Here is a 14,445-nt window from a genome sequence, read left to right as displayed (position 1 = left end):
AATCCCTTAATGGACCATCCTACCTATAAATCCGTTTCCACACTGGAACCCACCATCCTACTGAAGAATCCTTCAGTGGCTGCCTAGCTGCAAACAAACACCAAGGCTCCTTTACATGGCACATAGAGACTTCCCTGGTGTGGGCTTCGCCGCTCTGCAGCTTCGCGGCGGTGCTCTCTCCTCGACTTTGAAATCTAATCATTCACACGCCATCCACGCTCAGGATGCTTTCCCTGACTTCACTCTTTTCTTTGCCCACGCAGCATTTTTGACATTCCCCTTCCACCAACCCCCATTAAAACAACTCTAAACGTTGATCCTGTCTCCTAAATTCTAGAAACCTTCTCTGACATGTCTCTGACCCCTCCCTCCCATCTTACAGGCTAGTGGCTCCTCCGCGGTGCTGTCTCATCACTTATCAAGCTGGATTGTAATTGCCTGTTTATCTGAGCTCTTTCTTGACATTTTCATCTCCAATACGTTATGTAACAGGCTGAAGTAAATGTTCAATGAATGAATGAATGAATGAATGGACACATTCCCAGCTACATCTCAGGGCCAAGGGATTCTTTCCTCACTTCTAAAATCACCTGGTCATACTCAGAAGATGTGACCTCTGCAGGATCTATTTAAGATTCTGAGCTCTTTAATTCTTGCCTTTAAAGTCGCCTCATCTGGCCACCCTACTTCCTTCCCAAGGGATGACGATGAACGGAAAGAGGGGCATTCATTCTAGTGGAAAGAGAGTAGGGAGGAAAGTCTGAGGAGAATACAACCAGATTTTTCTGTGAGCTTTAGAAGAGAAAGCCATGAAAAGCTTGGAATGCTTCCCCCATGGCAGGACAGACTAGTGGGGAAAAGCTTAATAACCTTTTAGAAACAGGCTCTAAATTTGGGTAAATTTCACAAGGTATACTATAGGTATACTACACACCATATAGTGAATAAGTTCCCAAAATTTTCCTTCACCTTCTTTTAGGGACTATAAAATATACCATAGGATGGTTTTCGCTTATCTTGCTGGAAGTAGAACAGACCTTTGAAATGTGCAGGTTTAACATTTTTGTGGGACTTCATAGGTCCCTGACAAGGATAGCAATGTGCAATTTTGATGTCTTAATTTTGAATCATGAGTGTGGTGGACCCCTCGGGACCCATATCCCAACTCCTCATGTCACAGTAGCTCATTAAAGGACTAAAGGATGAATTAAAATGATTAAGGTACACCTGATTGCTCCCAGTGGAGGAAATCGTATGCCACAGTGGTACTCAGGATTGCAGGATGAAGCTCTAACAGATGTCAAGGGTCTACTGCGATGGTCTGTAGCAAGCCAGAAAAACATGTTGCTGAAACTTAACATCAAGCCCAGCACTGGGAATCAGGCAAATGACCCGAGCAAATGAGTGCCCTCCCCGGAACTAGGCTAGAAAACCAATCCCTGACAACACACAGAACATTAAAATTTTTTTTTATTAATGGATTTTAGAGAGGGAGCAAGAGAACACAAACATTGACCTGTTTCCTGGCCTGGCAGTGACCCCACAACCCTTGCATAACAGGACAATGTTCTAACCAACTGAGCTGCCCAGCCAGGGCAGATAGAGCTAATTCTGTGGACACAGGAATCTCGAGACATCACTGAGCATGGAAACCAAACTTCAAGAATGCTCCTTCCTACAGGTGGAACCCCCCCAAAATGGCATTATTCATACTAATGAGCTTCTCGAAACAGGAATGGTCATTTTTTTTTCATGATGTGATCTAATCAAGAGGAAACAATTTAACTATCAACTGCCTTCCAACCCAGTTTCCCCCAGAACACAAGGTTGCAGAGGTCACAAACTCTGGGGTTAAACCAATTCTGCTTTGAATTCCAACCGTATGACTAACCAATCAGGTATGTGACCTTCAGTGAATTTGTTGGTTAGTTCTTTCAATGCCTTTCTTCATATTCAACATAATGGCTGAAACATTTACTTAAAATCGCTAAAGTGTAAGCCAGACAATATTGAGTCGCTATCTCAGCAGCCTGGACCCAAAAGCAGATGTCCAGTGGAGTGCGGGCCTCCCGCAGGGCAGCAGGGGGGTGGGGCAGAGAGGAGCTTGGCTCTGATGGGGCGGCTGGGGGGGCCTGAAAACTCTGCCACGTCCTGTGAACCTAAACAAGCATTTTCACTTTTCTTCTTTCCAAGGTCTTTAAACCAATACTCACCTGCTTATGTTTCAAAACAGATGGGAATTTCTGTATGAAACAGCTAAGAATTTAAGAATCTAAACGGGCAATAGAAACTAAATTTTCACTTCTGAGACGAAACAGGCCCGGCATCGATAACACTAGAAACAATCCCCTTCTACCAAAGGGGGACATGGACGATTCCGTGACAGTGAAGCAGTGGGGGCTGTTAAAGCCACTCCCCTGAGCCCATGTCCTCCAGAAGGCTGTTGAGCAGCTGAAGCTGGTACCCAGCTTTCCTTTCAGCTTCTCGTGAAGACCACCGCCCCAGAGTCCCGAGAACAAATCACCACCGGTCGGTTCTCCACCTCCTCCCACCACCGTTTCCTACCTAGTAGAAGTGAAGCAGACAAGCAAAATGGCTTTTTAAAAATTATTTAATTTAGTAGTTTTCTTGGAAAAAAAACAATAAGGCAAAAAAACCGAAAATATATATCGTTTTGTTTCACCTGAAGGACTTGAAGCTCTTCCATTAGCAGGAATCTGACTGGGGACCCGGCCGGAAATGTAGTGCAGATGGGGGAGAGGAAGCAGTTCAGTATAGTTGGGGGACTCCCCCTCTGTCTAAAGCCCCCGATTCGTTAGGTCTTCGCATTTAAGGGCCCCCTTTAAAGAAGCCCCTTGCTTATGCTGGAAATCAGTTTCTTAGGGGGAATTCCTCAGCAGCTGCTGCTCTCAAGTTTATCACAGCTGGGGAGAGGGGGAAGAGGGGAGGGGAGGAGGGGGAAGGGGGCAAGAAGGACCGAGAGGACTAATTCACCCATATTACTGCAAGTCCCCTGGAGGGCGGGCTTCCTCTGGAATGACACTCCCCCTAGGACCCACACTGGCTGAGGCTCAGCAGTTAAGGAACAGAAACAAAAAATACTAACAAAAGGCATACAAAGAAGGCACCTCAATTTGTGATCCTCAACCAAGGGTGGATTGCACAGGGGGTGAGATTTCTGAACAGGACAACTCAAACTAATACAGAACAAAGAATGAAGGAAGCCAGGGCCTGAGGGGGTCTCCCACCCATTCCAGGTAACGCTGCTTTCAGCCCATGTCCCAGGAGGAAGGCTCTTTTGGGAGACAGCTGTGTGGGCTGCAATTTGGACAGAGGCAGAATTAAACTGGAAACTCTCCTTCTGACTTCCAGCCCATCCTCCTCCTGACAAAAGATGGAAAAAGGCAGGAAGGAGGTTAGGATTTCACTTTCAAGAGTTAGGTAATTAGGAGAGCAGACTTTGGACAGCAGCCGGCACTCCACGACAGACCATGGATGACGTCCCTGTTGAGTAAGTGCCGGACATGACCGTCCCTGCTCACGTTCGGAATCTGTCGGCCCCTAAAGGACGATGAAAAGAGGAGGCTCAACCCACAGCCTGAGGTCCGAGACAGTCCCAGGGAGACAAGCGGTATCAAAAACAAAGTTCTTACTGGGAAGAAGGAAAATCAAACAAAAATTAGATTTTTCTCTACATATGTATAATATACAGATATTTAACACATTATCCCATGGTGGCTCCAGTCCATGGGGCTGAGAGATGGAGACAAGTTCTAGGCCAGATGAACCGCCTCTCTCAATTCTGCAGCGCAGAGTGGGACGGGTCAGGTTTCGCTCCACACTGGGGCACAGACCCAAACTGGTACTGAGCCGAGAGAGAAGCGGCAAAGGCAGTGAAGGATGGGTGGGTGTAGAGGAAGTGGGAAAGCAGAGTGGCCAGCAGTCTCTCTCCATCCTGCCCATGTTCTCAGAAGTTCTCTGCCTGAGCAAGTCCGTAACACCCTTGTGAGCACGCTGCAACCCTCCCACCAGCCACCAAAGTGGCCTTCGGTTGCTGTCAAAGCAGATGGAGAACAGGAGAAGGGTGTTTTACGTGAGTGAAGATAGAAACTTCCAAGAAGGTAACTGAATGTTCCGACCTTACAGAACAATTCCCCTGGTGAACGTTCCAAGACGCAGTTATCTACACATGGACGCCCCGTGAAACGGACCCCGCTGGTGAGCACGTTTCTTAGCGGCGTGCCCCAGCTCCACCGCAATCATGCACAATGCCTCCGTTGGCAAGTCTTGCGTGTTTCTTCTGAAAGGAACTTCTAAAACCAGCTCTTGCTCTGAACAGCCCCACAATGCCCCGAATCATAATCTTGCGTAGATCTTGGCTGAGCAGGACCCTACGAGAGGAGGCTGGATGGCATCACCTTAAACGGGGACCGAGGGAGAAGGAAGAGCCGAGAATACTTGACTTTGCAGACGTGGAGTAACAAACACTACCTTGCAGCCATTAACCTCTCCTTGACAAACACAGGCATCTAGTATGTTGATTTCAGTTTCAATCAGCTAAGGCAACCAGCCAATCACCACCACTGGTGTCTGCTTCTGGTGATTGATTTGGAAAAAATGATTGGTTAAGATAGACAAACTTGAGGAAAGCCCTCGGTAAGAGTCCCAATGCCAGCTTTCCTGCACATCCTCTGTGCTCTTGGCCTTGGCTCCTCCTTCTTTTCATTACTGTCAGTTCAGAAAATATCCGGGCATGAGGTCCAGTCCTGTTTTTCTTTACACTCCCAGTACCCTCCCCTATAAATATGGGTGAACTCCTTGGTAACAGGGTCCTCCTTCCACTCAAACCACAGTGCCTTACAGGGATCGCAGGGTGTGCCTAAAGGGAAAGAGGCCGAAGAGAAACAGAATTAGAGCCCATGCACACTGGTATTCTGCACATGTCAGGAAAGCGAGAGCAGGGCAGGCTCCTTACCATCCCCGGAGACTTTCATAGCTTCCGCTTCTCTCTTCTTCCTGGAAGCTCTCTGTTTTTCTTCCAGGCGCTGCTTCTCCGCATTCGCTTCATCCCAGCGCCCGTTTTCCATCAGTCTCTGGTCGGGCCGTAGCCGGCTGTCTGTGGGGGCGGTGCCTGCTTCCCAGGCGTTGAGAGTGAGCGCGAGCTCCGAGAAGTAGTACATGTTTTCAGCATTCTTCCTGAAGGTAAAGGATGAGAAAGAGAAAGGGTCAGGCCAGAGCCCAGGCCCTACTGAGCTCAGGAGCAAGAGCTGAACACGCTGCCCAAAGATGGCATCGTCAGGCTGGTCTACAAACGGACAGACTCAAGAACCACGGCACTGGCCCTGAACTAAGAGACCCAGACCGGACCATTCCTCAGCCTCGCCCAGCACCACTCAACTCCAGTTTCCTAGCTTGTGCTGTGCTCAGCTGAAAGGTAGAGAGAAATCCATCAGGAAGAAGGAAACAGTCTATTAAATGAAAACTCCTTATTCCTGTTTCCGCTGCCTTCCTTTTAACCTCTTTCTGGGATAATCTTGGCCTTGCTACAGACTGCACATATTCAAGGATGAGAGACAAACGGCTTCTGTCTTAATTTATTTCCAAAGTCCTGTGCATTATCTCAGGAAGTCTGACACTGCCGCTGGGCCTTCCGGCTAAGTTGTTAACAGGCAATAGGCATGATTCTCCTCTGGCCACTTCTCAATATAAAGAATAGAATAATATCCAGCTGGGCCACAAGTCTAAGGATTGCAGAACACACCTGATGTGGGTGGGCAGCTATGGTTTGATCAGTTTGAACTTTCTTGGGATGAGGCATGCACCAACTCCAGCCACACAGTGACAACCTCGGTCATCTCCCCAGAGGCTCTGACTCCCTTGCTCAATCAGTCCCTCCCACAATTAAGTGGGAAGCAATGTGGAAGCGTCACTGGTGTCCCCCCCAGGCGGAGGCCGCAGCGGTCTCTGGGCGGCACGCGCTGGCACTCACGGTAAAGGGTTCCTTTTCCACAGCAGGACCTTGCTCTCCTCCACTTCATGGCCTCGCTGTCGGCCATCACCCCCGTTTTCCCCGACCACTGGCCGGACTTTGAAACAATCCATTTTCTCATCCCACGTCCCCAGCAGCTCAAAGTGAACATTTCCTGACCGATCTTTCACTTCCCCGGTCACCTACAAGGATGGAGAGCGGGGCTCTGGAGCACAGACCACGGTCACCGTGGGTTAGCCTACCTGGCTCTTCTGGAAACCAAAGTCCTAGAGTAAATACTGTTAAATCCTATTATGACAAAAAACACAGTCATCCAAATTACTGTTAGATTTCCTTAAGCTGCTTAAAATAAGGGAGGCATAAGCTGGAGGTTTCATTATCATTTTGTTGGATAGGAATTTTTTGTTGCAAAGACACGGTGTAGGAAATGGATCTGACTGGCCTTCAGAATTACGGTCTTTTCTTCTCTCCAGAATGGACAGCCACAGGCAGACTACATCCGTCTTTCACTCTCTCATCAGAACTCACGGCGCCCTCCACTGGGGAGCAAACGCACAGCCCTCGCTCAGCCCCGCTCCCGGGGTCAGGTGCCCACACCTGCAGCCTGCAATCCTCCCACCAGGCCTTCCTGTTTGTCTCCCTGCTCTTGACCTTTACTTGCTGACCTTCCCAGAAAAGATATGACTTTGGTTTAGAAATGCAATCTAGTCCCCTTTCCAGCTGACTTTCTCCTTTACCTCTTCCTTTTTTCTTGAATCATCACATATCATATATAGATATTATCATATATGATACATATAATTAGATTATCTCCCTCCCTCCCTCCCCATCCGTCCATCCATCCATCTACCCACCCACCTAGCCCCAAAGAAGCAGCTTTCTTTTTTTTTTTTTACAGGGACAGAGAGAGAGTCAGAGAGAGGGATAGGGACAGACAGGAACAGAGAAATGAGAAGCATCAATCATCAGTTTTTCGTTGTGACACCTTAGTTGTTCATTGATTGCTTTCTCATATGCGCCTTGACTGCGGGCCTTCAGCAGACCAAGTAACCCCTTGCTCAAGCCAGTGACCTTGGGCCCAAGCTGGTGAGCTTTGCTCAAACCAGATGAGCCCACGCTCAAGCTGGCGACCTCGGGGTCTTGAACCTGGGTCCTCAGCATCCCAGTCTAACGCTCTATCCACTGCACCACCGCCCGGTCAGGCTGAAGTAGCTTTCTAAGGGATACATCCTAAATAAAAACATTTAAGTTAACCTTCTCTTACCTTTCTTGCTACATCCCGAGAAAAGTAGCTATAAGGAACAAATTTAAGATTGCACTTGTCTCCTGTCTTGTGATTTACAATATCAATTTCACCAGACTATAAAATGAAAAGAGTCATAGATTAGTTTCATTAAGAGGAGATGCCTTGAATATCCGCCAAACGCATGCCTCACAATTATTCCTTTCCAATCTTATATTCCAGCGCTACTTTGCTCAAGAGTCAGGTCTCAGCAGCCCTGAGATGCTATGGAATCCCTTTGTAACCTTGGTATCCCAGGTTCGGATAAAGACCAAATGACCTTTGCTGTTGTCTTTTAATTGTGTGTCCCAAGTTAGGTAGCACAATCTGACCTTCAGCAGATATAATGATATCCATACAATTTACTTTTTCCACCCAATCCTCACTAGTACCCTTCAGGAATTCAGTGCTTAAATTAAAGTACCCTACTCACAGTTCCAAAGTTACCTGTGCCAGGCCTTTCTATACTTTATTCCAGGGGTCCCCAAACTTTTTACACAGGGGCCCAGTTCACTGTCCCTCAGACCGCTGGAGGGCCAGCCTATAAAAAAACTATGAACAAATCCCTATGCACTTGGCCCTGGCCGGTTGGCTCAGCGGTAGAGCGTAGGCCTGGCGTGCGGGGGACCCGGGTTCGATTCCCGGCCAGGGCACATAGGAGAAACGCCCATTTGCTTCTCCACCCTCCTCCCCTCCTTCCTCTCTGTCTCTCTCTTCCCCTCCCGCAGCCAAGGCTCCATTGGAGCAAAGATGGCCCGGGTGCTGGGGATGGCTCCTTGGCCTCTGCCCCAGGCGCTAGAGTGGCTCTGGTCGCGGCAGAGCGACGCCCCAGAGGGGCAGAGCATCGCCCCCTGGTGGGCAGAGCGTCGCCCCTGGTGGGCGTGCCGGGTGGATCCCGGTCGGGCGCATGCGGGAGTCTGTCTAACTGTCTCTCCCCGTTTCCAGCTTCAGAAAAATACAAAAAAAAAAAAAAAAAAAAATCCCTATGCACTCTGCACATATCTTAAAGTAAAAAAACAAAATGGGAACAAATACAATATTTAAAATAAAGAACAAGTAAATTTAAATCAACAAACTGACCAGTATTTCCAATGGGAACTATGGGCCTGCCTTTGGCTAATGAGACGGTCAATGTCTGGTTCCATATTTGTCACTACTAGCCGTAACAAGTGATATGACACGCTTCTGGAGCCGTGACGTGTGCTTCCCGTGTCACCGGAAGTAGTACTGTACGTGAGCTACGCCTCTCACTGACCACCAATGAAAGAGGGCAGGATAAATGGCCTCAGGGGGCCGCATGCGGCCCATAGTTTGGGAACCCCTGCTTTATTCATTCCATTTGCTCCCCCTATGTTCTGAACCCCAAACCTCCCTTTACGAGGCAGCTTAGTTCCCACACCTGCCACGAGGCTTCTCCTGACAGCTCAGACCATATTCCCTCCCTATTCTGAATTTACTGCAATCATTATCTTAAGAGCACACTGACAATCAAACAGTATCTCAGTAAACCTGAGAGAGAGAAAGAGAAACAAAAGCATCAACTCCTTGTTCTACTAGGCCGCTGTGGTCACTGGCGGCTTCTCCTATGTGCCCTGACCAAGGATAAAACCTGCAACCTCGGTGCTCCGGGACAATGCTCCATCAACCACACCACCTGGCCAGGGCCCCACTAGAGGATTTTGTTAAATACTTTTCAGCCTACACATATTTATTTGCCTTACATCTCCAATGATACAATAACTCATTGAAGGTGTGACACACGACTTGGCACCCCCGGGACCTGGTCCTCTGCCTGGCAGTAAATGTCTAAGGAACAATGAAGGGATGAGGAATGGGAGCTGCGCTTCCTACTCTCTCATACCCCTCCCCCCAGTGCCCGGGCAGTGCCAGCAGTCATCGAGGCCGCAAGCTGGTCGTTTATAAATAACAACGCGTGGCACACAAACCCCAGCAGGTGGGGCGCTGCTGTCTGAGAGATTCCTCAGGAGAAGCTGAGAAGCCGAACAGCTCCGGGGCGCCGGCGTGTCTGCTCACCTGGTCTATCCACAGCTTGCCCACGATGATGTTGTGCACTGTTGTGGTGACCTTCTTCCAAGTGTAGTGGTGTCCAGTGGTGTGGAAAATGCAGTGGATGGTGCCTGGAAGCAGAGGGGGAACAGAAATTCACCCAACAGGAGAAGAGCAGCTCCATGCTTGCTAGAAATAATGGGCTTCCTGTTCCTCTTTTGATATTTACTTTTAAAAGAAAAACTAAGTCAAAAGAAATTTAAAACCTTCTTAAATAATGGAAGCGCCAATTGAATTTTTTCACTTGGTTTTAAAGTTTTGACTAAGACATAACTAAGTGACGACAAAGGCTGACAGCTGACACAGCCAGCTAGGAAGTGACCGTGCACAACTGTACAAGCACAAGTGACAGCAAAGTCCAATCTTTCCTCCGACTGTGCTGCCACATGGGCTGCAGAATGTATAGGAGCAGGTCGAATCTGCCCCAAGAAACACTAAAACTGCACTGCGGATAGCAGCATGCATGGTCGGTAGCATGGGGGCCAGGCCGTTTTTAGTAACTAGCCGTGTGACCTTTAGCCAACCACTTATCTAAGGGCCTTAGTAATAAAGAAGGAGTGGGGCGAGCCACGGCTTCGGAATGAGAAAGAACTGGATTAGGTCCTGGCTCCACTACTCAGTAGACGTGTGACCCTGTGCTGTACAATAAAGAATGTGTCTGCCCTTTGTCCAGGTTCCTGGGAAGAAACCTCTAAAATCCTTGGAGTTTCCAAATGATAGTAGTGTTTTTGTTACTCATGGGGGCCCTGAAAGTTTATGGCAATGAGTCACCATGGTAGGTCCCTGGATAGCTTACGGGGACAAGGTGCTTCGGGATGAGGGCAGGCCAGAAAGACCAATCATGGAATTAGAGAGTCTGAGCTCTGAGTTACCTAATAAAGGCTGGACCTCCCAACCTCCTAGAAATGATGTTCCCCTCCCTCTAGGAGGGAAGGAGGCCTGAATATTGAGTTCACTCATGTGGCCGATCATTCAATCAATCATGTCTATATAATGAATTCCCAATAAAATCTCTAAACCAGTGGTTCTCAACCTTTCTAATGCCGTGACCCCGCAATACAGTTCCTCATGTTGCGGTGACCCCAAACCAAAAAATAATTTTGGTGGCTACTTCATAACTGTAATTTTGCTACAGTTATGATTCGGAATGTAAGTACCTGATATGCACTATGTCTTTTCCAATGGCTTTAGGCGACCCCGCTGGGGTCGCAACCCACAGGTTGAGAACCGCTGCTCTAAACTGTGAAACTAGGTGGAGCTTCCTGGTTGGTGAGCACATCAACGTGCCAGGAGGGTCATGTGCTCTGATTGCAGGGAAGCCCAGGGCCTGGAAGCTCCATGTTCAGCACCCTCCCAGACCTCACCCTTCATCTGGCTGGTCCTGACTTGTACCTTTTATAATAAGAGAGTATAGCATTTTCCTGAGTCCTCTGAGTCATTCCAGCCAATTTCTGAACCTGAAGGAGTTGTGGGCACTCCTGGATTTACAGTCAGTGGTCAGACGTGCAGGTGGCGTGGGGACCTCCAAACGTGTGCCTCACCCCCGAAGTGAGGGCAGACGTGTTGGAGACTGTGCCCTTCCCTTGTGTGGCTGGTATTAGCTGGATGGTTAGTGTCGGAGTTGCATTACAGTACCACTCCCTGGGGAGGTTTTAACCTGCCTAGGCCTCAGTTTTATCCAGCTGTAAACTTGGGGTAGCCACATCTTATGCAGTCACTGTCTGTTTATTTACCCAGAAACATGCTTAAAACATAACAGGCACTCAGTAAACCCAGTTTTCTCCTGTTCCTATGAGTTCGTCTTCAGTGAAGCCCAAACCAGAATCAGTTAGTTGTTTGAACATAGGTGACTGAACATTAAAAATAACAACAACAAAACAATGATATATATATATAAATAAAATAAGGCAGTCAATTCCAGTAAAGGTGTAACTCTAAGCCTCCTTCCTCTGTAACCACTAGTGAAAAGGACACATTGTGGCTTAGGTGTGTCCTTCTTGCACAGAAGAGTAAAGTAGTCCTCGTTAGTTATGATAGATTACGATGACAATGACAAACAGTAATAACAGCTCCTCTGCTGACAGCACGCTGTGTACCAAACACTGTGCTGGCTTCGCCTCATACATGATCTCATTTAACCATCTTCAAAATACCTCCTCCAGCCCTGGCCGGTTGGCTCAGTGGTAGAGCATCGGCCTAGCGTGCGGAGGACCTGGGTTCGATTCCCGGCCAGGGCACACAGGAGAAGCGCCCATTTGCTTCTCCACCCCTCTGCCGCGCTTTCCTCTCTGTCTCTCTCTTCCCCTCCTGCAGCCAAGGCTCCATTGGAGCAAAGATGGCCCAGGCGCTGGGCATGGCTCTGTGGCCTCTGCCTCAGGCGCTAGAGTGGCTCTGGTCGCAACATGGCGACGCCCAGGATGGGCAGAGCATCGCCCCCTGGTGGGCAGAGCGCAGAGCGTCGCCCCCTGGTGGGCGTGCCGGGTGGATCCCGGTCGGGCGCATGCGGGAGTCTGTCTGACTGTCTCTCCCTGTTTCCAGCTTCAGAAAAATGGAAAAAAAAAAAAAAAAACCTCCTCCAGCACGTGCTCGGCCCCTCTCCCACCAGCACCTCTGGCCAGAACTTATGTAACAGCTCCTCTGTGGTCCCCCGGTTCCCACTTTTGCCCCCTCAGTCTCCAGTCAAACGGAGCTGTCTGGAACACGCGTATCAACCTCCCACACGGCAACAGCCTCTCCACGGCCTCCCTGCGATGAGCGGAAAACCCTCTCCACACGTCCATCCTGTCCGTCCTGTCCGTCCTCGCAGCCCGACCCAGCCGCGAGGCTCCCCTGCTCCTCCAACGTGCTGCGCTCGCCCCCACGCGTGGCCCTTACCTCTGGGGTCTCTCTGCCGGGAGCACCCGCCCTCAAATCACCTTCTGTTGGTTCCTTCCGTTACCTAGGTCTCTGCTCAATGTAACCTTTTCAGAAAGGATTCCTTGACTACCTCATCCAAGGGACCACACATACACACACCTTTCTCATTAACCCCAACCCTACCTCCATTTATCTCCTTCACATATTTACCACGAGATGATCTGTATACATACTTTTTTGGCCCCTTAAGAAGGCAAGCTAAAGGAGAGCCAAGCGGCCCGTTCCCCGCCGCACCACGGCACCCAGAGTACTTCCTGGCACACCGTGGCCCTCGGGCACCTGGTCCCTCAGCTGCAGGCACCGGCACCCCAGGTCTGTGTCCCACTGCTGCTGGAACTCACTGCCACACTCAGTGGCTGAAGATGACATGGCTGATGCGCTTACAGTCTGGAGGGCAGAGTCTCAAGTCCCAGTGCCGGAAGGGCTGTGTGCCTTCGGAAGGTTTGAGGAGAGAATCGGTTGTCTTGCCTTTTCTGGCTCCTAGTGGTCACCGGCATTCTTCAGTTTGTGGTCTCTTCCTGGTATCACTCAAGTGTCTTGCTTCCGTTGTCACCGACTCTGACCCTCCACCCTCCCTCTTACAACACTTGTGATTATACTGAGCTCAAAGGACAATCCAGGGTTATCTCCCCATCTTGAGATCTTTAACCACACCTACAAAGTTCCTTCATGTAGACATATTTTAGGGGGCCTTATCCAGCCTACCAATCCCGATTTTACCAATGAAAATTCTGAGCTCAGAGAGGTCACGTAATTTGCCTAAGGTCACACAGAGAGAGAGGGCCAGAGCTGAAGTTCGAAATAAGATCAGGACATCTATACAGCCCAATACTACAACACTGTATCTCACCTCGATAATGTACCTGTTGTTCTACTGAGTGTCCCTTGCAGCTCACACGGATAATAAAAAATCAAGGACTGTCCTGTGATTGCCTTCTTTTATATAACATTTGTGTCTTGAAAACTCAACATTAAGTTAAAGATCTAAAAACAGAGCCATCTGTAATGTATGAAGGGGAAGACAGCCACTTCCAGAGGGTGGAGTAAGGACTTCCACAGATCTGCTCCTCGATAAAATCAACAAGAACACTAGCAAAAATCATCAGAATCAACTTTCTCAGAACTCTGGAAATTAACCAAAGGCTTACAATAAATCAAGAAACATTTATTCAAAGAAAGTGGCTGAATCTCAGTAAGAAAAATGAGCTTGTGGCGGGCATTTTAACTTGCTCTATTTCCCCCTCCTCTCGCCAGCTTGGCAGTGGCCTAGAAACCCAGCAAGCAGCCTAGCAAACACGTTTGGGAGCCTCATTTCACTAGCAAGTATGAAGCCCCCCCAAAGCCCCATCGACAAAGAGCTGTCACTCCTGGACCTACGTGGTGGTTCCTTGTAGGCTCCCACTCACGGGCTAATCTTTATTTGACCTGACTCAGCACCTGCTTACCTCATACAGCCTTTCCCCTGGGGAGATGATCAAAACCATCAACTGATGGTTTAACACAGCACCTGCCTGAGGTGCTGATTATTGTTGGGGTAGTTGAAATATAGGCTGCAAATTCCAATTTGATAAACACTTCAATCTACACATCCCAAAAGCTCAGTGAACTCCGTGTAGGATACAAAGTATACCATATCGAAATCTATCATAATCAAACTATTAAACGATGACTGACTGGTGGTGGCACAGTGGGTAGAGCATTCATCTGGGATGCTGAGGACCCAGGTTTGAAACCCCAAGGTCACCGCTTGAGCACGGGCTCACCTAGCTTGAGTGCTGGCTTGCCAACTTGAGCACAGGGGTCACCAACTTGGCTTGAGCCTCCCCCACACACACACTGGTCAAGGCACGTATGAGAAGCAATCAATGAACAACTAAAGTGACGCAATTATGAGTTGATGCTTCTCATCTCTCTCTCCCTTCCTGTCTCTCTCTCAGGGGAAAAAAAGATAAAGACAAGGAGAATCTTGAAAGCAGTAAGAAGTAATACATTACATGTAAATGATACTCAATAAGATCATCAGAAAGCAGTGGGATGACACATTCAAAATGCTGAGAGAAAAATGTTGTCAAACCAAGAATTCTATAGCCAGCAAACCTATTCTTCAGAAACAAAGGAGAACATAAGACACCCCTCCCCCCAGATAACTAAAACCCAAAATGCATAGCTAGCTGATCTGCCCTTCAAGAAA

General features: G+C 48.6%; 1 protein-coding gene across 1 annotated transcript in view; it reads right to left on the bottom strand.

Annotated features, from left to right (window-relative positions):
• Nucleotides 1–2,593: 2,593 nt before the first annotated feature.
• OSBP (oxysterol binding protein) overlaps nt 2,594–14,445 on the bottom strand; it is a 33,258-nt gene continuing 21,406 nt past the window's right edge. Inside the window, exons 10-14 of the mRNA XM_066361229.1 lie at nt 9,306–9,409; nt 7,254–7,349; nt 5,990–6,171; nt 4,976–5,196; nt 2,594–4,879 (exon numbers count right to left, since the gene is read on the bottom strand). Coding sequence (XP_066217326.1) covers nt 4,737–4,879; nt 4,976–5,196; nt 5,990–6,171; nt 7,254–7,349; nt 9,306–9,409 — 746 coding nt within the window. The 3' untranslated portion in view covers nt 2,594–4,736. The remainder of the gene's footprint in view (nt 4,880–4,975; nt 5,197–5,989; nt 6,172–7,253; nt 7,350–9,305; nt 9,410–14,445) is intronic.

Source organism: Saccopteryx leptura, chromosome 1 (genome assembly GCF_036850995.1).
Source record: "Saccopteryx leptura isolate mSacLep1 chromosome 1, mSacLep1_pri_phased_curated, whole genome shotgun sequence".
Taxonomy (NCBI): Eukaryota; Metazoa; Chordata; class Mammalia; order Chiroptera; family Emballonuridae; genus Saccopteryx; species Saccopteryx leptura.
The sequence above is the reverse complement of the archived record's forward strand: the minus strand, read 5'-3'. Positions and strand labels throughout refer to the sequence as shown.